The sequence below is a fragment of the Acomys russatus genome, chromosome 8, assembly GCF_903995435.1.
Source record: "Acomys russatus chromosome 8, mAcoRus1.1, whole genome shotgun sequence".
In the NCBI taxonomy this organism is placed as follows: Eukaryota; Metazoa; Chordata; class Mammalia; order Rodentia; family Muridae; genus Acomys; species Acomys russatus.
In genome coordinates, this window is record NC_067144.1 from 31,865,140 (window position 1) to 31,886,417 (window position 21,278).

General features: G+C 37.0%; 1 protein-coding gene across 1 annotated transcript in view; it reads left to right on the plus strand.

Moving 5' to 3' along the window:
• Window positions 1-20,891, plus strand: part of Cip2a (cellular inhibitor of PP2A) — a 29,147-nt gene extending 8,256 nt beyond the window's left edge. The window contains exons 8-21 of the mRNA XM_051150025.1: window positions 858-933; window positions 1,374-1,592; window positions 3,095-3,254; window positions 4,564-4,705; window positions 6,612-6,711; window positions 10,135-10,253; window positions 13,248-13,443; window positions 13,871-13,945; window positions 14,036-14,146; window positions 16,671-16,867; window positions 17,696-17,809; window positions 18,041-18,123; window positions 19,160-19,299; window positions 20,652-20,891. Coding sequence (XP_051005982.1) covers window positions 858-933; window positions 1,374-1,592; window positions 3,095-3,254; window positions 4,564-4,705; window positions 6,612-6,711; window positions 10,135-10,253; window positions 13,248-13,443; window positions 13,871-13,945; window positions 14,036-14,146; window positions 16,671-16,867; window positions 17,696-17,809; window positions 18,041-18,123; window positions 19,160-19,299; window positions 20,652-20,822 — 1,903 coding nt within the window. The 3' untranslated portion in view covers window positions 20,823-20,891. The remainder of the gene's footprint in view (window positions 1-857; window positions 934-1,373; window positions 1,593-3,094; window positions 3,255-4,563; window positions 4,706-6,611; window positions 6,712-10,134; window positions 10,254-13,247; window positions 13,444-13,870; window positions 13,946-14,035; window positions 14,147-16,670; window positions 16,868-17,695; window positions 17,810-18,040; window positions 18,124-19,159; window positions 19,300-20,651) is intronic.
• Window positions 20,892-21,278: the final 387 nt, after the last annotated feature.

Consider the following 21,278-nt stretch of genomic DNA (forward strand, 5'->3'; position numbering starts at 1 on the left):
GTTAAAATCTCAGTCTTGAATCTGCTTCAGTCTTAACAATGTTGAGTTTCTAACGAGATATGAGAAAATCACACACATGATCTGGGCCAGATCCCTCATGTTTATTCTGTCAGCCTCCTTTCTTGATTCCTGCGGTGTCTCATTCAGTGTGTGTTGCCACCTTCCACGCACAAGCTCACTTTACCTTTGTTTCAAATACAGAAGAAAAAAAATTCATCTGCTTAGAGCTCACTCCCATTTGCACACCGAGACAAACTTGTTTTTCCACGTTCTTTCTTGGTGCTATCCTTTTCTGTTCATAAGCGTTTTATTACCCTGTGTTGTAATCTTCATTCTCTCATCAGCAAATCAGAAGCCTATTCAATGCTTCTTACTCAGTTGTCCCTTTCCTTTCAACCATTACATCACCTTAGTACTGCTCAAGGTAAATACCCAAACCTAAGCCAAACCTGGCCTCCTTGCAGCTTTATTTTTGGACCCTTGCAGTGCTAGAGTGGCTGGAAGCTGCAGCTGCAAACCAGCCCCTCAGACCGTAACACCAAACAACCGCTCACCCACCATGTGCTGCATTGCTGTGCTCTGAGGGTTGTAGAAAATAAAATACATTGTTCACAGAGAGTGGTTTAAGTTGAGGTGGGTTTATTGGCATAAGATTGTCAAAAGTTGATGACTTATGACATCTATGTACATAGATAGCCGATGACCATATATGTAAACATTGTAAAGGCATTTGATGTATCATTCGTTTTTATTTGAGAATGCCATACTTGCATATAATATGTTTTGATCAAATCTACCTCCTTTCTTTTGCCTAAAATCCTTCCCCTTTTGTCGTTAATGTGTACCTTTGAACCTAGGTATGAGCACTTCTCTTCATGTCTTAACCAAGTACTAGGCCTTCTAAATGTGAAAGACCCTGATTCTTCTTCAAAGGTATGTAAAAGCATGGCATTTTGTTTTGTTTTGTTTTCTGGTTTTTTGAGACAGGGTTTCTCTATGTAACAGCCCTGCCTGTCCTGGACTCGCTTTGTAGACCAGGCTGGCCTCGAACTCACAGCCATCTGCCTGCCTCTGCCTCCCAAGTGCTGGGATTAAAGGTGTGCACCACCACACCCAGCTGTGTTTTACACTTTTTAAAAATTTTAATGAACAGGACATTCTAAGTATGAGTCTCCCTACATATTTAGAAACTGTTCACACCCATATAACCAATATTGAAATTAGAATGACAGCACTACAAAATGTAAGCCGCATTACATTTTTCTTTCAGAATATTTCCTTTTAAATTGTGTTGGATTTTTAGTGTTTTATCATTTGCATTCTCTATTAAAGTCCAGTGAAGTGGTATTTAATGAAGACTTTATATTGTACAGGTTTTAGAATTACTTCTTGCATTCTGTGCAGTGACTCAGCTGCGCCATGTGCTTAGTAACATGGTGTTTGAACAGTCTCCATCGGGCAACAGCATTCCAGGAAGCCGTCCTAAGAGCTCAGAACCTACTGTGGCTCTGCTTCGTTGGCTAAGTCAACCTTTGGATGGATATGAAAACTGTTCTGTTTTAGCATTGGAGTTATTCAAGGAAATCTTCGAGGTAATAGAATGATTGGCAAATTTCCTTTTGTACTTTTATGATGCTCAGTTAACAATTTGTTTTACAACACTTTCATTGCTATATAAGCTTCCAATTGTCCATACAATGGATAAAATTAATAATTATAAACCAAACTGTCTGGAATTCAACTACTAAGGTTTTTTTTTTCTGCAAAGTCACATGTATTAGTATTTTCTACTGAATGCTTGGTATGTATTTGTTTCATACCTAGATACATACATACAGTTTGTTATCCTGTATGTTAAACTGTGTGTATTAAGCAGTATCTATATGATTCCTTTTTGTGTCGATACATACGCTTTGGTTTTTTTTTCTCTCTTACCTGTTTGTCCACTGCCTTGTAGTAATTGTTCTATAAAATATTGGTCTTAACTAGTGAAATGAGACAGAACATGCAAACAGCATGCAATGCACTTAGTAGATTGAAGACAAATAATGTTCATCCATAAATTATGTTACTGGGCAACTTAATGTTATCTGCTGTTTGCCAGCTTGTACATTCATTCAGCCTGTGCCAGTCTTCCCCGTGATTTTTCAGGTCATAATTGGATCCTATGCACCAATACGTGTTTGAGTGATTAAGTCTAGTAATTAAAATTAATGCATAAACTGCTTTTGGTATTTTAACTTGATCCTGAGTATACCTGATTTTAGAATTTAAAAAGCTTTTGAAATTATCTGTGGTTCTACACTATTAAAGTCAATCTCTTCCCATTTTAATTTTAGTTAACAAATTTAGAGTATTGTCATTAAATACAAAACATATTTAGAATAACATTTAAATCATAGCTTCTTTCAAAAATGTCTTATTTGTAAAGTCTTACACATTCATTTGAGGAAAGATGCCAAGATAGGTCTGAAAACTGGCTAAAATGGTAAATTGTAAAATGTTTTAAAATAAATGACTTGAATAAATGAATATTGAAATAAATGTAAAAAATTTAAAGTATACTACAGTTCAATAATAACTGTTGAAGTTTATTTTAGTTTCTCTCTTAACCCAGCTATCACATAAATAATTGAGAGTCTTTTATATTTGTTCATAATGAGCTTTACAACACATTCATGAGCAATTTAAGTCTGTTCTTAACCCTCTATTTAACTTGACTCTATCTTAGCCAAATTCCCCAAATTATTTGCTTTTTAATTCTTTCCTTGCTCCAGCTGAATCTTCTTTATCTCTCCTGCACCACTGCCTGTGGCTGCTCTTTTAACTCCTCCTCCCCTATCTGGCAGAAAGTCCATCCCTGTTCTTTATCCTGCTCAGTGATTGGCTGTAAGCTACTTTATTGGCATACAAGGAGACAATTGGGGAGCAGAGGTTAAACAACAATGAGACAGGAGAGTCTCAGAACAAGGCTCTCAACCAGATGGGGGTATACAGAAATTAACATTTGAATTACATGATAACCTTATGCCAACAGTAACTGTTTTGTGTTATGTATTCCACCTTTAATTACTCTTGATGGGAAATTTTCCAGGATGTCATTGATACTGGTAACTGTTCCTCAGCGGACCATTTCGTGAGCCTTCTGCTGCCTACAATCCTAGATCAGCTTCAGTTCACAGAACAAAATCTGGATGAGGCCTTAACAAGAAAAAAGTGTGAAAGGATGGTCAAAGCCATTGAAGTTTTATTAAATATCCTTAACCATAGTATAAATGGAAAGTACAAAAACTCCAATTTTGTATCTATTTGAAATCTTACAGTTTCTCATGTAATATGGGAAGTAATGTACCGAAGGGCAGGGGAAATACTTTAATAAAGTGCTTCTCTTGCAAACATGAGGACTTGAGTTCAGTCCCCAGTAGACACATGAAAATGTCAGGCAAACATGATAGTGTGGGCTTGTAATCCTGTGGCTGGGAAGCAGAGACCAGAAGGTTCCTGGGGTTCGCTGGGCCACCATTCTAGCCTTATGGCTGACCGACATTCCCTTTGGAAACCCAGCTGTGCTGCTGAGGATGATACCGCAGGTTGTCCTTTGGCCTCTAAATGCATGTGCACACACGTGTATACACACTTGCACACAAACATGTATGAAATGTGCACTTACATATATGGAAAAAGGATATTGATTGGGATTTAAAGTTTCAAAATACCTGGAAAAGTTCTCTAGTTTGTTTTTCTGTGTATAATTTATCCTGAAATACATTTAGAACTCATTAAATTTTTCTAGATACATTTTGTGTTCATATTTGTGTACATGTGTCCACTGCAAAGGATCAGACCCAGGATGTCATTGGAAATCAAACATTGTAATACTAACTGATATTGACAACCCAATAAATGGTGTTCAAATATGACCATTTTTTAAAATCACAGTTTGAGCTTTGAAAGTGAATTCTGAGGTGGCTCCTTGTAACTCTCCTGTGTTTTTAATGCTTGTTAATCCTGTAAGTCTTTAGTCGACATATCAGTGCATAAGCAAATACTAAGAGTTTTCAAGGTTTTATCCCCCATCCCCTGTGTTTGTTTGTCGTTGTTTAATCTACCTATTTGTTTCAAACTTGTAGCCAAGATTGAAAATCACTGGAGTAGAGGCATGCAGTTCCTCTGTTTAATCTTAACGGTGTCTTATAACTTGGCCCTTTTTTCTGATAAGTATTCATAGTAATTTGTAATTATAAAAAAATACCTTCCCATAATTCATTCAATGTTTATCAAAACATTGCGATCATTGCTAACACAAACACCCGGTGAAGAAATATACATTCTCTTGTTTTACCATGTGTCACATACTTGTATGAATCTATCTCAGGCCATTTACCAGTCACCTTAATACTTTAGAGTTCTAATTTTCTAACATGTCTTAAAGCAGCTAAAATAATTACACTGAGGTCCAATGATGACATAACTTGACTGAAAGTATTCTGAATGTTATAAGTTATATACAGCTACACTGTATACCAAGTACATGTATGTTCGTGTATCTTAACTGAATTTAACCTCTGTGTGGAGATGATACTCTGAAAATGCAAGTTGTAAAAGTATTGACTACTATAAAGTGCACCACGCTGATAGAGCAACAGTTTACATATGGCAAGATTGACCTCGGGTTTGGAACAAAGGTAGCAGATTCTGAATTGTGGTGAGTATCTCAAATCCAAAATGCATACTGGTAAAGGCAGTAAAAATTATAAAGTGTAGTTTTCATATTTAAGGATCATCCTTAGTTTTATTCTGTTAACTCAAAGGATAGCTGGAAAATTTTTGGTTTTGTTTTTGTTCTTTTTTGAAAAAAATTCAGTTTGTGGATTGCATCCTTCTGCTGGAAGGTTTTGACATCTGTAGCTTATGTTTCATTCTAACTTTTTTTCCTCTGTACATGTGTGAAAGAAAAATTACAGAGCCTGATCATTTTTCTTCTAAACTTCCTTTTGACATTGCCTTGGTAAATTTGGCTTCATTTAATCTTACATTTTTAAAGAGAAAAGCATGACAAAATGGCTGATTTCATTACAGAGACCCAGTCCCTGCTGAAAACTTCTTAGTAACAAGGACAACTCTTCCTTCGCACATCAGAGCTTTAGTTGAAAGTGGATGCTCACTGAGAGTAACGGGCGAGTCATTTATGCCCTGTCCTCTCTTGAATAAGTCCTCCTATTGAATATTTATTGAGACCCTGATAAAGGCCAGACAGTATAATTCGTTCCCACTTCCATAAATGGCATAACTGTTAGCAATTATATTCATGAAGAACTAAAATTATCTTTTCACTTTTAGGTCTTTTTGGTAGAGATATTCTGTGTATATGGCGGCAGGGGGTGGGGATGTAGACGTCAGGACAGGCTGTGGGAGTCCCATGGATTGAGCTTACGTCACCAGGCTTCACGGAAAACAGCCTTACCCTAAATTGGGCTATCTCACCCATCATTAAATTTTTTATTCCCTTTCAGATACAAAGTAGAATGAGTGCATGGTCATGTAGCATTCATTCTCTACATTATTGTGGGTTTGTTGTTGTTGTTGTTGTTTGTTTGTTTTAGTTTTAGAAACAGTTATGGAGAATACAATGAGGAATGTTCTAGTTCTTGTACTTCATTCAGAAGACATTTGAACCACATTGGTATTATTTTTCTGTTTTTCTGTAAATTTATTTTAAAAATTTATTCACTTTGCATCCCCATTGTGGTTCTCTCCCTCATTCCCCCTGGTCCCATCTTCCCTCCCTCTTCCCTCATATGCCTCTCCCCTGGTCTGTAAAGGGGGTGCCTTTCTCCCCAGCCTACTAAGTCCCATCAGGACTGCCTGCATCCTCTTCCTCTGTGGCCTGGTAAGGCACCCCGCCAGGGGGAAGCGATCAACTAGTAGGGAACAGAGTCCATGGCAGGGAGAGCCCGGAAGCTGCCTATGGGCTACGTCTGAGAAGAAGGTCCTTTTCGATGCAAGGTCCTCATTGGTGCATAAATCTCCACCAGCACTCCTAGGCCCAGATTTGTTGCCTTTGTTGGTCTTGTGGCGCCCCTGTGCCCTCTGGGGTCTTCTGTCCCACCCCCACCCCTCCACCCCAACTCTTCCATAAGACTCCCTGCCACCTGCCCAAAGTTTGGCTGTGAGATTCAGCTTCTGCTTTAATCCCCTGCTGGGTGGAGTCTTTCAGAGGACCTCTATGGTAGGCTCCTGCCCTGTTCCCTCCTGCAACAGCTTCTAGGATCTATTCTATTTGCCCTTCTGGATGAGATTCCAGCTTGTCCTTGTTATATAGCTTCTTTAGGTCTGTGAACCACATTAGTGTTTAAAAGTAGAAAACAGTCTGAAATTTAGACTCAGTACTAATTTAAAGGTAGTTAACAGTCTGAAATTAAGACTCAATACTAATTTGTTCATTCTGGAACTTGAGTCCTAAAAATATTAAATTTTTAACTCTTAGAAGTAATACTTTATCTTCTTGAGTTTTAAAAACAAATTTGTTTTAGATTTTTCATTTAGAATTATACACAAAAATATGCTAATTTTTTAGTTATCTAATTTAAATGTGACTTTTATTTTTAAAGCAAACTTGCTGCTGATGTAATTTTGAAAACTCTTAATTTGATGAACAAACTTAAACAATTGGTTCCTGGTATGGAAGTAAGCTTCTACAAAATCCTTCAGGTAACTTCAAACTTTTCACACATTTTATTACCATGTGATTCATTGTGTGCATGAGTATGTATCTGATAGATATACACATAGTCCTGTGTGTGTGTGTGTGTGTGTGTGTGTGTGATGAGCCACCATGTCCTTCAATCTAGGTGGGTCCTAAGGATTGGACTCAGGTCATTTTGTCTGAGTAACCCCTCTACCTAGGTGTGTAATAGCTCTCCCTTTGTTTCTTTCTTGATTTTTTGTTTGTTTGTTCAGATATCATATGACCATGTAAGTCAGCTTGCCTTTGAACTCTCCATTCTTCTGCCTCGGCCTCCTAAGTCGAGGATTACAAGCCCATGCATCATGCCTATCTTAATTTCTGTTTTAATATTCTACATCCTTAGGGGATATTTCTCTTAGAATTGACCATGAAAAGATTTGAGAATTCTGCCTTCTGTTTAGAATATCCTTGTTGTATGTAATTTCTTAAAAACTAAATCTAAATTCCTCCAGGTTCTAAGGTGAAGAATGTTCACAGTCATGGTTTCTCAGCCTTTCTTTCATTGTGTTGTACTTGCAGATTCATTGGTTTATGTTAGTATTGGGAAAGACTGTGTGTGTGTGTGTGTGTGTGTGTGTGTGTGTGTGTTTATAAACCTATGAGATACACATATGTGCAATGGCTTGATGATGACTTTGAGTATAATTCCTTGCTCCCTATCCACTTTTTTTTTTTTACAACATGAGGTTTTTTGCTGTTCTGGACCTAACCAAATGAGGTAGGCTGGTCACTAGTGAGCTGCAGCAATCTGTTTGTCTGCCTCCCTAACACGGGGTTAAAAGTATATACCCAAATTTGTATTAAACTCAGATTTTCTTTCTGGGCCAAATTCCCTAGGTGAGCTCTGAATTGTAAGCAGGGTTGGTGATATAAAATAATAAGGGACTAGAGAACATCTGAAGAAAGGGACGGATAGGGTTAGTGAGGATGTGCTGAAGAAAGGGACGGATAGGGTTAGTGAGGATGTGCTGAAGATAGGGACGGATAGGGTTAGTGAGGATGTGCTGAAGATAGGGACGGATAGGGTTAGTGAGGATGTGCTGAAGATAGGGACGGATAGGGTTAGTGAGGATGTGCTGAAGAAAGGGACGGATAGGGTTAGTGAGGATGTGCTGAAGATAGGGACGGATAGGGTTAGTGAGGATGTGCTGAAGAAAGGGATGGATAGGGTTAGTGAGGATGTGCTGAAGAAAGGGACGGATAGGGTTAGTGAGGATGTGCTGAAGATAGGGACGGATAGGGTTAGTGAGGATGTGCTGAAGAAAGGGACGGATAGGGTTAGTGAGGATGTGCTGAAGATAGGGACGGATAGGGTTAGTGAGGATGTGCTGAAGAAAGGGATGGATAGGGTTAGTGAGGATGTGCTGAAGAAAGGGATGGATAGGGTTAGTGAGGATGTGCTGAAGATAGGGACTGAGAGGGTTAGTGAGGATGTGCTGAAGATAGGGACGGATAGGGTTAGTGAGGATGTGCTGAAGAAAGGGACGGATAGGGTTAGTGAGGATGTGCTGAAGATAGGGACGGATAGGGTTAGTGAGGATGTGCTGAAGAAAGGGATGGATAGGGTTAGTGAGGATGTGCTGAAGATAGGGACTGAGAGGGTTAGTGAGGATGTGCTGAAGATAGGGACGGATAGGGTTAGTGAGGATGTGCTGAAGATAGCTAGCTCACAAGTGTGTTGTTGTTGTTGTTGTTTGTTTTTGGGTTTTGGTTTTTTGAGACAGGGTTTCTCTGTGTAGCCTTGGCTGTCCTGGATCACTTTGTAGACTAAGCTGGCCTCAAACTCCCGGTGATCCTCCTGCCTCTACCTCCCAAGTGTAGGGAATAAAGGCGTGCGCCTCCACCGCCCATATGTGGAAAGTTCTAAATGTTATTAGAAAACAAAATTACAAGATTTAGTTTAAAATTTCAATTGTATTTTATTTTCTACTCCCTCTTACAGCACAAACTCAGGTCTTAAAACATGCCATACTACTGGTCCTCATTCTCTCTTAGTAACATCTAATAATTCACATGTATTCTTAGCTGAACTGGAGGAGGTGGGCTTTATAAATAGAAAAGGAGTTTATCAAATTAAGAATGTCCCTGTCTGTTACTTTCCTTATATGAAAAAGATCTTTATGTGCTATTGCAGTCTATTTGCTTATTTTAGGGAAAACAAAGCTAGAGTTTAGTTTGGTTGCGTAATACTTAGATCAGTGGACTTCATTCTGGTTTTATCTGGTTTCTTTGCTTAGTGCAGGGTTCAACATTACCCATGTTATTATCTATATTACCTAGATAACTTACAAAAATGCAGAATTACTTTTTGCTGAATTAAGTTAATAAAGTAGCTTAGAAAGGGTGACAGTGAACATTCAGGTGGAATAGAAGCCAGAACTGAACCTGTAGGCAGTGGTCATGTGTACGGTACAAAAGCATTATGCTTTAGAGGCTTGGTTCTTAGTTGACTGAACTAAGTTGCTAGACAGTGTGAGCTTGAGCAAGTAATTTTCCATCTTTGTACTTCAGTTACCCTTACACAATTAATGATTCTTTGCTCTAGGAGAAATTGTGAAGGGATCCCATTGAGAGTTGTGAAGATTGAAATTAAGCATTTAACATTTTAATTATTAAGGCTTTACATGTTAATGATTTCATTAACAATTTTTTCTTTTAAAAAATGAGTCAGGGTGGGGAAATGACTCAGTGAGTAAGTGACTAAGTGAGTAAAGTCACATAAAAGGTGAGTTTGACAGTATATCTGAATCTATCCCAGTGCTGAGAGGCAGATATGCCAGGGGATTTATGACCAACTGGTCTACCCAGTTGGTGAGCTCCAGGTTCAGTGAGAGACTTTGTTTTAAAAAATAAGATGGAAAGCAATAGAGACACTAGCCTGTATACATACATATGCATACAAAACAAAAAATAATAAGTCTGGCTTTTTAACTTCTGTTTTTAGATGCTTTTTCATAATAGATGACTTTAGAGACTGTGATACTAGTATAAAATACTGTCATGAGGAACTTTGAAGTATATTAGATTTTCTAATTTGCATTCATTTGATAATATATTTGATACTTTTAATTTAGAAGTGATTGGCCAAAGTTTTATTAGAAATAAAACAGTATCCAACTACCATTTGATTCTGAGTAATTTAAATTCATCAAAATACTTAAGTCAATTCTGGAAGGCAGAATTTAAAACATTGAAGCCTTTTTCTGGATATTTTTTGTTTGTTTATTAATATGGATTTCCATACAGTATAAATAGCTAAAGGGTGGCAAAGTTCATCTACATGCATGCTTCAAGTGGGAATACCTTAGGATATGCTCACCCTTGACTAAGGCCTGGGCAGTGTGTAGTCTTTCCGCCTCTTACTTTCTGGTTTCTGATTTGTTTAGGATCCACGTTTGATTACTCCTTTGGCTTTTGCTTTAACATCAGATAATAGAGAACAAGTCCAGTCCGGATTGGGAATATTGCTGGAAGCTGCTCCACTGCCAGATTTCCCTGCCTTAGTGTGAGTAGGAGCCATTTGTAGTATCTCTTTAGTGCAGTCTGAATGCCATGCTATATTTCTTCATAATCCTCCATGTGTAATTATTAATAAATTGGTAAACTGCAGATTTTATTGTAATTGTCAATAACTGTTCAAATAATTTTGATTCCTGTAACAGAAAAAGCCAAATGTTTACTTTCTCAAAGAAAGCATAGATGCACGTAATTAGATATATTAGTCCTGCTTTTTTTTTTTTTTTTTTTTTTTTTGGTCTCTTAATCACCACTTCTGAACAAAGATTCTAGACACTGAAGGTTGAACCAGCTGCTATATGTCCTTTTATACAAGAATTTCTCTTTTCTTATTTGTTTGCCATCACGTCCTAAGAACCGCATGAACTCAGCTGGGAGAGGTCAGTGGGAGGATTCTTAAATATGAAGTTTTTAATCATAAAGTGCAGTAGGTGATGGCCAGGTGAAAAAAATTTACTATATTTAATTTCAGATAATAGTATATTTAAAATGCTGTTGTATTTTTAAATTTTATTTGTTGTTTTGCTTTGGTTTTTGTTTTGTTTTTTGGTTTTTTTTTTAATTGAGTTTATATCAGGAGGAGAGACTCTGTAAACTGGTTACTATAGTCTGTAGTTGGGATTTAGATTTTAGAACTTTAAGTGGTTTATGTAATAGAATTTATAAAAATTACTTGAGTAATTTGAAACTAGAGGTCAATAAGCAGGCTAGTGAACAAGTTTCTATTTTGTCAATAGTTTCATCAAGCCAAAGCCACACCATTCATTTCAGTATTATCTTCTCTCGTCCATGCTGTTTTCATTCTCTAAAAGTAAGAAATGAGTTTGATAATCCATGCTGTCTGTTACGTGACTTTAGTTGTATTTTGCAGATAGATAGTCATGAATTAAGAATTGAAGAACCACCTAGAAACCTACAAGAAGAACATTATGATAGGCAGATTTGGGCCCAGGGGTCCTGCTCAAACTATGGCACCAGGCAAGGACAATACAGGCCGTAAACTTTAAACCTCTACCCAGATTTAGCCAATGGTCAGAACATTCTCCACAGTTGAGTGGAGAGTGGGGTATGACTTTTTCACGTACTCTGGTGCCCCATATTTGACCATGTCCCCTGGAGGGGGAGACCTGGTGGCACTCAGAGGAAGGATAGCAGGCTACCAAGAAGAGACTTGATACCCTATGAGCATATACAGGGGGAGGAAGTCCCCCTCAGGAACAGTCATAGGGGAGGAGAGTACGGGGAAAATGGAAGGGAGGGTGGAATGGGAGGATACAAGGGATGGGATAACCATTGAGATGTAATATGAATAAATTAATAAAATAAAGTTAAAAAAAAAAGAATTGAAGAACCAGTAAATGCAAGCCCAATGCCAATGCAATAGCAGTATCCCTCCTCGCTTTACTTAGTGGTAGTAGTGTAAAGGGAGAAAACAAATTCAAGGCCTAACACACAATCTAAGAAATATTTTATTTAGAAAACCCAACCCAAAAACTTACACATTTTGACATTTATGTTTAGCAAAATATTTTTTATTTTTTGATATGATAATTACATTTCTTCCTTTCCTTTGCTGCCTCTCTAAGGCTTCTCATATACTCCTCTCTGTTCTTCAGGTTTATGATTTCTTCTTTCATTATTTCATTGTTATTGTATGCATACATATGTATGCATGCATACATGACAAAATGAACTGGAGAAAGCCCTCAAGTTCTCAACCCTAAGCAAGAGCTATAGGCAACTGAGAAAAGTTGGGAGTAGGCTAGAACCTAGAGCATGAGTAGAATAGATGGCCCAGGGACCTACAGTAAATTCAAATACTACTGTTCTTGAAAAAACAAAAAACCAAAAGCACAGTAGAATGACTCAAATGACATTCTGCTACACTCATAGAACAGTGCCTTGCATAGTCATCTTCAGAGAAGCTTCCTCTTCCAATAGATGGTAACAAGTACCAATACAGAGAGCCATAGCTAGATAGTATGCAGAGAGAGGAATAAGAGACCTAATACAGGACGACTCCATCAAATCCCTCCCCTCTGGGCTCAGGAAACCCTGTAGAAGAGGAGGCATAAAGAATTTAAGAGCCAGGAGGATGGAGGACACCAAGGAAACAAGGCTCTAAATCAACATGATCAAAGCTCATATGAACTCAGACTGAGGCAATTGCTCAGGGCCTAGCCAAGTCTGCACCAGTTCCTCTGCTAATATATTATGGCTTCCAGTTTAGTGTTTTTGTGGGATTCCTGAATATGTAATGAGTGGTTGTCTTATTCTTGTGCCTTTTCTTGGGCTCTTCTGTTTGTTTTGTCCTATTCTAATGTGTTAGTTTTTGTTTTATCTTACTATATTTTGTTACTTTTTAATAAAGGTTCATATAATGCCTATCACTATGGAAAGGAGTGGTTAATTATTCATATTACGTAGCTGACTAATGGAGGCCTCTTTGGGGAGGTAAATTTTAACCAAGATCTTATGGTAACCAACTTACTTCTGATAGAAGAGTTTCAGATAAAAGAACAGCTCATTCAGGGCCTTAAGACATAGTCAGGGTTGGCTTTCAGTGGAGCAGAAGAGAAGTCAGTTTAATGAGGACATACTGGGTGAGAAAAAAAAAAAGAAGGGTTAGCAGAGAAGATGGATGAGACCAGATGTTACCATCTGTGATAAGAATGTTGTTCTGAGTACAGTAACTTTGTTCTCACTAAAAATAATCCACACTCACTAACTAGTGGTAGAATGCCTCTAAACCAGATGTGGAATTTTCATTATAAAGGATTCTAAGTTGAAAAGAGTACTGGGGAAAATTTAGAATGTTTTTCCAAAGTTTGTATTATTGTGGTTACCAAGCAGATGATTTCCAATGCAACTAAAGACGTGTAGTTCCCAAATAAGACTCATTCTAAATCATACCACAGTTCTATAACAGCTTTGCCTTTTGCTCTCTTTTTGTGATTGCTTTTTCTTTTTGATGCGTATTCAGACTTGGAGAAAGTATAGCAGCAAACAATGTATACAGACAGCAAGAAGTTGAGCATATGCCCAGGAAAATGCCTTTGCAGCCTTTACATCACTGTTTTTCAACATCAACAAAGTGCTTAACGTCTCCTCTTTCAAAAGATAATGCTCCTGCACTGAACATTGAGGAGCTAATAGAGAAGCTTCAGGCTGGAGTGATGGTGAGTAGGGATAAACAGCACTGTAAACGGGCTTGCTGGATACTAGGCAGCTAAGTGTCAGCTCTGATTACAGATTTAGTTAAACAGCTTTAGGTGCAGATTTTATCACTGAAACTTTACTCTTTTACATAAAAAGTAAAATCAGGACTTTTCAAAGGAAAAAAAACAGTTATAAAATGTAAACTTTTTTTTTTTTAACTGTCATTTTATTCTAGCCCCCTTCCTGTCTGCCCATGAAGCTTAAGAAATATTTTTAGATCACCAAATGAATACTAAATTTTGTCAGAGAGCCAAATTAGTAAAATATTTGTAACCTACCTGATAAAATGTACGTTTTACTCTTTGGGTTTAATGGTTTAGTTGCAAAGTAGACTTTCCTTCTTTTGCTAAATTTATAATTTTCTGATGTGAACTCTGTTAAAACTAGGTAAAAGATCAGATTAATGATGTAAGAATATCTGACATAATGGATGTTTATGAGATGAAACTTTCTACGTTAGCCGTGAGTACACTCTTACTATAACTGTACTTGTGTATGCATTTTATGGATGTTTTCTGAAACAATGGACATTAATGGTGTATTTTCTTCTAGTCTAAAGAGAGCAGGTTGCAAGATCTCCTGGAAGCAAAAGCCTTGGCTCTTGCACAGGCTGACAGACTGATTGCGCAGTATCGCTGTCAGAGAACTCAAGCCGAGACAGAGGTCTGTACACTATACAGTAAAGCATGAGGGGCTGGTAGAAAGCATCACCAGTGAGGTGGGAAACATGCACAGTGCTAGCTACAAGGATCTTATTAACACACACGTAACTGAGGTGAACTGTCTTGAGCAGTTCATGTGAGTATTTCCTGGTCTGAGCTCTCTTCCCTTGACTTTCATCTACATTATCTCCACTTTCTTTTCTACCTGGTTGATGTATGTTTGTGTAAATATCATTAATGCTCTACCCTTGAGTGTCAGAAATCATCAGAATTATAAGCCCCTTCTTTCCTTGTTTTTCTGCTATATAGTTTCTGCCATTACTAAGAATCAGGGTTCCCAAAGTTATGGCAAGCCAGAGAGCTTTTTCCAGAGCACTAAAGGCACTGTGTTGCTGAATTTAGTAATTTGGGAAATGCTTAAAACTCTGAATAATCAGTGAAGTATTTACCCCTTAAAACATACATATAAAGACTTGTCTATGTACTGCTTAAATTTTCTGACTTAGAAACCTGGAAATCACTGTTTACCTCCTGTATTATTCACCAAGTTCAGCTGATTACACCTAACTTTCTGATTTGTCTCCTCCTACCTGCACTTACTCAGGGTCATAGGAGAGCTCTTAAGTAGTCTTTCTACCTTAAGTCTGTTTGACACCCTTTGCACTTCCAGTGGTTTTCTGTGTTTTGTTCTCTTTTCCTTTATGCCAACTGCCAGGGGTATCTGAAGGCGTACCTCATCCTATCTTTCTAGTGCTTCATGGTAGTTGTCAGTGCTCTCTGATGTCACTGAAATTCCTTAATTTGACATAAACAAAAATTCTAACTTCATCCCATTCATCTTCCATTTTTGCTCATACACTGAGGGTAACTACTTATACTAATTTGCATTTTGGTAGAATTTCTCATAGTCTTATTTTTTCTTAGCTTTGAATTTCCTTAACCATATTTAAGGTCCCTTTTCTTCTAGTCTTGCTTAATACCTCATCATCTTCAATTATCATTTAAGTGTCCACATCCCCAGAAGCGTCTGTGGTCATTTTCTCACTTGTATGTTTGGCGTTCCTTCTATACCTCTACCTTGTGCTTGCGTCTTCATAGCATTTTCCAAACCATATGATAATCATACTACTTCCTACTCTGTTAGTGTTAAAGACTATTTGCGAATCTCCAAGCTCTAATACATTCTTGTCATATGGTAAGTGCTTTATACATTTTGTAATTAAAATAATATACCTTATGAGTGAAGTATTAGTTTAATAATATGAAATTCTTAACAGATTCAGATGGAATTTTAAATTATTTGAGTTAATAAATTATAAGATTGTATGGTGCTTGAAAGAGGAGTTAAAATTGCTACTAAGTAAAATACCTTTAAAATCTTTTCTGGTTAAAGGTATCCTAAAAATTATAAAGAAATAAAGCTGAAAGGGAGGAGTCAAGAAACAGCATATATCCTGTCCCTGGATTAATTATTGTTTTGGTTAATTTTTCTGTCACTGTAGTAAAATACATGGACTAAAGCAACTTAAGGAAGAAATGATTTATTTTAACTTGTAATTCAGTTTTCTTGGCAGGGAAATCAAAGGGCTGGGAGTTTGAAGTGACAGGTCACATATACCCACAGTGACAAGAGTAGAGTGACAAGCATTCTAATGCTTTACTCACCTCCATTTCATGCATTCCAGGTTGCCTTGCAAGGGAAATGGTCCCATTCAAAATTGAGATGGAATGCTCCACATCTATTAACCTAACCAGATAATTCATGGAGGCCCATTTATAGTCAAAATCTGTAATGTTGGAGCAGTAGGTAAAACCTTCGTCACCAATCTTGATAAGCTGGGTTCAATCCCTAGGACACAGATGGTGGAAAGAGAAAACTTACTTCCACAAGTTAGTCTCTCACCTCCACACATGTGCAGTGGTATGCATGTACTCAGACACAAACAGACTCACACATTAATTCATTTTAACTGGCTTTAAATGTTATGTTTTAGGTGGAAAATTCTTCGGTAAAACTATTTTATGCACAAATTTAAACTGCATAAAATTACTTCCAGGTTATGTATATGAGGGATATGAAATGTAAATAAGTGTCCTGGTTAGATGTGGGTCTCATGTATTTGTTACGTATGTGCAGATATTCCAGAACCTTGAAGAATGTGAAACAATTCTGACTTTTGACCTGAATCAGATTTGGAAGAACTTAGGAATATACAATTGATACAGTTTTCTTTAGCAAGTAAATGCTGAATTAGGTATTTGATAGCTCTTTTAAATTGTACAGTTTATCAACTATAGAGTACCTCATGTTACATGCATGCATTATTTAATGCATTCTGAGAAGTGGGCTAGACAGTTTTGTGCCAACATCACATAATGTACTTAAGCTAAGAAGGCTACATTATAATAAGGCAAAGTAATCCAATGGGACTGCCACCAGCTATGTGATACATTTTATCCAAGCATTACAGCATAATGTATTTGTATGTGATAGTGGAAAAGTGTATGTTTCATTTTCTTTTGAGGCACGAACACTTGCAGCCATGTTAAGAGAAGCTGAGAGAAAAAAGGAAGAGCTTAGTGTGTTGCTGAAGTCACAACAGCTGGAGTCAGAAAGAGTCCAAAATGACATTGAGCATCTCTTTCAACACAACAGGAAGTTGGAGTCTGTGGCTGAAGAGCATGAAATACTGACAAAGTCCTACATGGAACTCGTTGAAAGGTAAATCAAGGTTTCTGTGTAAAGTTAGGACCTAAGTGCATGTGCCACATTTCTTCAACCCTAAATGGTTTTTGAAAACATGTTTTATATTGTTCTGACATCATAAATTAAGTAATTCATAAAATATTTAAGACTGCCTAACATGAGCTGAACAAGGACAACATAGACATGCCAAAGTGGATGGTGAAAAGACCAAGAGGCCTCAACCCTACACAGCTACAGCCAACTAAGGAATGCTAGTAGCAGGAGACATACTCTACCAGGGAACAGCAACCCAGTTTGTCTTCACTGTGGCCTAGAACAAACAGTGCTTGAGACTGAGGCACTGCATCATCACAGGTTATTGAATGAGGGCCAGCTAGATGGTTCAATGCATAAAGGGACTTGGAAAGCCAAGATTGATTGCCTTGATTGCCCAGAACATTCATGGTGGAAGGAGAGACCTGATGTACTCACACATTCATACACTCACAGTATAACACACATGTGCTCATATACACACATATAATCCATACATAATTCTAAAGAAATTATAGAGCCAATTTAGTTGTCACAGTTAATACTAATATTAAAATAGACAGTTGGTGATTTCAGCTAACCAAATTAGTTAACCATAGGGAATTTCATGTCACTTTACCTAATACCATAGAAATTTGTGTTACTACTTGCCTTTTGTTGTCATTGAGTATAGTTTACTATGCCATGAAGTGAGCTCTTTAGGTAAACTGTGTAATTAAGGAGCATAAGCATTTATAATTTTGATAGGTACTTCCAGATGTCCATGCTGCTTTCCTCCATGAAGACACTAACACATTTCTGTCATTTTAGAAATGAAACTACTGAGAAGAAGAATACCGACTTACAAACAACCTGTGAGTCCCTCAATAAACAGATTGAGACAGTGAGAAGGTTGAACGAGTCACTCAAGCAACAAAATGAAAAGTAAAACCTCTATTTCTATATTCTAATTATTTGTTATTTTGGAAAGACAGTGATTCTCTTTCTACATAGAATTGTTTTCTATTGCTAGCTAGTAGAACTCTTCTTTTAGATTACAGTATAAACTTGGCACATTTATAGGTAATTACAGTTCTTATGATTTTTACTTAATACATTTGGGGAACAAAATAGCACTAATAATTTGGTTCAATAATTTTTCTTTTGTAACTTTAGAACTATTGCTCAGTTGATAGAGAAAGAAGAACAGAGAAAAGAAGTCCAGAGCCAGTTAGTGGACAGAGAATATAAATTAACAAGTAAGTCGCTTTTTTTGCAATGCTGTATTTTCATCATAGTTTTCTTTGGAAGAATATCAGAACATAGGTTGTTTTAGTTTACGTGTGTGTGTGTGTGTGTGTGTGTGTGTGTGTGTGTGTGTGTGTGTGTGTGTGTGTGTGTGTGTAGTGGGACTATGCACCTGAGTCCCAAGTGGCCATGGAAGAGGTATTGGATAAAGTGATTCTCTGCAAAAGCAGTACCGGCTCTAAACTGCTGAACCATCTCTTAAGCTCCAACTGTTCTTTTTCTCAAATTTTAAATTACTTCCTAAACAACTTCCCTTCTCTTTAAACTTTCAAAAATCATTTTCTTTCAATTGATCAAGTAGAAAATGTTGTCTTTCCGCATCCCCTTCCCCCGCTCCCCCAACTCTAGGAGTTACAAGAAATGATGGCTTTTTTAAAAATAAAGTGTTTAATATAACAGCAGGTGGCAGTACTGGGTAACTTACAGTTACTAGTCTTTAAATTCTGACACTGTGAAATGACCCACAAAGGCATTCCTGCTCTAGCTTACCCTCCTTAGTGCAGAGACTAAGCCTGGTTTATTTGCATTGGGTTTTGCTCTCCAATTTCTAGTAGCCCTTAAGCTCTGTGTGTTTCCCTCCCCTGCCCCCCAATGCTTGTTTAGAGCAGAGAAAGTCGGAAAAGACATAAAGATTTGCTGCTTTATAAAGAATGCTGGTAAAAAGAAATAATTTGGGTGTACCTTGTTTTATGTATTTATTCTCTACATTTATCATGTGGGGGTAAGGGTTGTCCATGTAGGGGAGAGGACAACTTACAAGAGTCAGCTCTCTCCTTCCACCATGTAGTTCCAGGGGTTATTTCAGGTGATTGTAAGCACTTCTTTTTTTTTTTAAGGCATCTCCCCCTCCCTTGAGATATTTCCTTTACTCAGTAAATTTTATATAAAAAATATTTCCAACAAGATGTTTTATCGCCTTCCTCATTGTTTTGTTTTCTTTTATAATGGCTACTCTTTCCTAATCACATGGCTATTTGTTTGTTTTAGATTTGCACAAAAAAGCAAAATCCCAAGAAGAGAAGATTAATGTTTTACAAAAGGAAAAGGAAGATAAGCAGGGAACCATTGATCTCCTTAAAAAAGAATTAAGCAGAACAGAACAGATAAGAAAAGAGTTGAGTATTAAGGTAAGACTCTTTGGTTTTCCTTGCAGAAAAATAGAAAAGTAGTTTTTAAAAAGATTGAACATGGATAAATTAGCTTCTGATTATTTAGTAATTTCAAGTCATTAAAGATTTCATATTTATAGCTTTTAAGTGTATAGAGGATATAGAAGGGAATTTATAGGTCGTCATGTGGCATGCTGGTAGCTTTATATAGGTTGATAGCTCTGTCTCTACTTCACAAGTGGTTATGAATTTATATTTGCTTAGATCCTTGTTATTTGCAAAGAACTCCTAAACTTTTTTTCTCAATTATCTTCTCTTTGACATCTACAAATATCAAAATATTAGCACTTATAACTTAACAATGAGGAAATGGAGCATGAAGTTATATATAATAGATATACCTTATGAATTTTAATCTACTGGTTGTATATTATTGATTGTTTAACTTGAGAAGTAGCTGTGAATTGTGCTTTCTAGCCCATTTATTATCAAAAAGATAAAAATAGCCGAACTTTAAGACTGAACTATCTCAGAGCAAATGAACAAGGGTGTTACAGTCAAAATGTATCGATTTAGCCTATGATGCTAAATAAAGACACAGAGTCTGACGCGTACTTTAAAGCTGCTAGCACAACGCTGGGCAGAATCTAAACTAATATAAATCAACTCCTAAACTATGATAAACAAACTGCTTTAAACTGATATATAGTACATATACCCCAAGCATTTGCACTAAGATGCTTCTCCAGCCATTTCTCTACTTTGTCTTCTTACCCAGTCCAACCATCTCCCCCTCAACTGCCAGACTTGCTCTTCCTCCTCCAGCAAGCCCCGCCTTCCATTTCCTGTCCTTCTGCCCAGCTGATTGGTTAAGCAGCGCTTTATTGATGGTTGATACATCCACTCAGCATTCCTCCAAACGAGGAGCATTAAACTTGGTGGAATATTTATACTTTGGGGGGAATCTGCATTAATATGGATTTTTTAAAGTACTATACAGCATGTACTGTTTTTTGCAAAAACAAGAAAACATGTAGCTGCTTTATTGGCTCTGTGTGTGTGTGCGTGCACCAACAGGTCTCATTTTGTAGCCCTAAGTGGCCTCAAACTCATTACGTTTACCAATCTTGCCTTGAATGTATAGAAATCCACCTGCCTCCTGAGTGCTGACTGCTATCATTGGCTTTAAAGCATAATTTAAGAGTTCTAATTTATATTGTCTTAAGTCACTTTCTAACTTAATAAAAATATATGTAATTTGCCCTAAACTGACACAAGTAAAGGTTAAAAGACACTTAAAATATCTCAGCTGACAATCCATTCTGGCCTATTTATTCTCTATCTCTTGTCATTCTTTCCTCTCTCCTTAGGCTTCCTCCCTAGAAGTACAGAAGGCTCAATTAGAAGGTCGTTTGGAAGAGAAAGAGTCTTTGGTGAAAGTTCAGCAAGAGGAGTTGAATAAACATTCTCACATGATAGCAATGATCCACAGTTTAAGTGGTGGAAAAATAAACCCAGAAACTGTGAATCTTAGTTTATAAACCGTGACAGCTTGGGGGAATTTGCACATGAATACATTTGATGTATTTATATATTGGGGGTGGTAGTAAATGGAAAAGCTGACTCCACAACAATTACCCTTTGCCTGCTATCCATTAGTAAAAACCCTAATTTGATTCGTGTTTTATTTGATCTTTAGAACAGGATTTTTTTTTTTTTTTAAGATTTTATGATTTGGTTTTTCTATGTTTGCTCTTAATGTATCTCATATATTTTTCATTTATGATTATAGTCATGGATTACTTAATATCAACCATGGATACATTACATAAATGCACTATTAAGCACTTTATTGTGTGAACATGTTAGAATGGACACACAGACTATGAGGGACACAATATTACTAGGCAATATCTTTTGTGTCTATAGTAATAAATATGATCTCTGATTGACTAAAATATCACCATCACGAAGTAATATATTTGTTAAACTTTCTT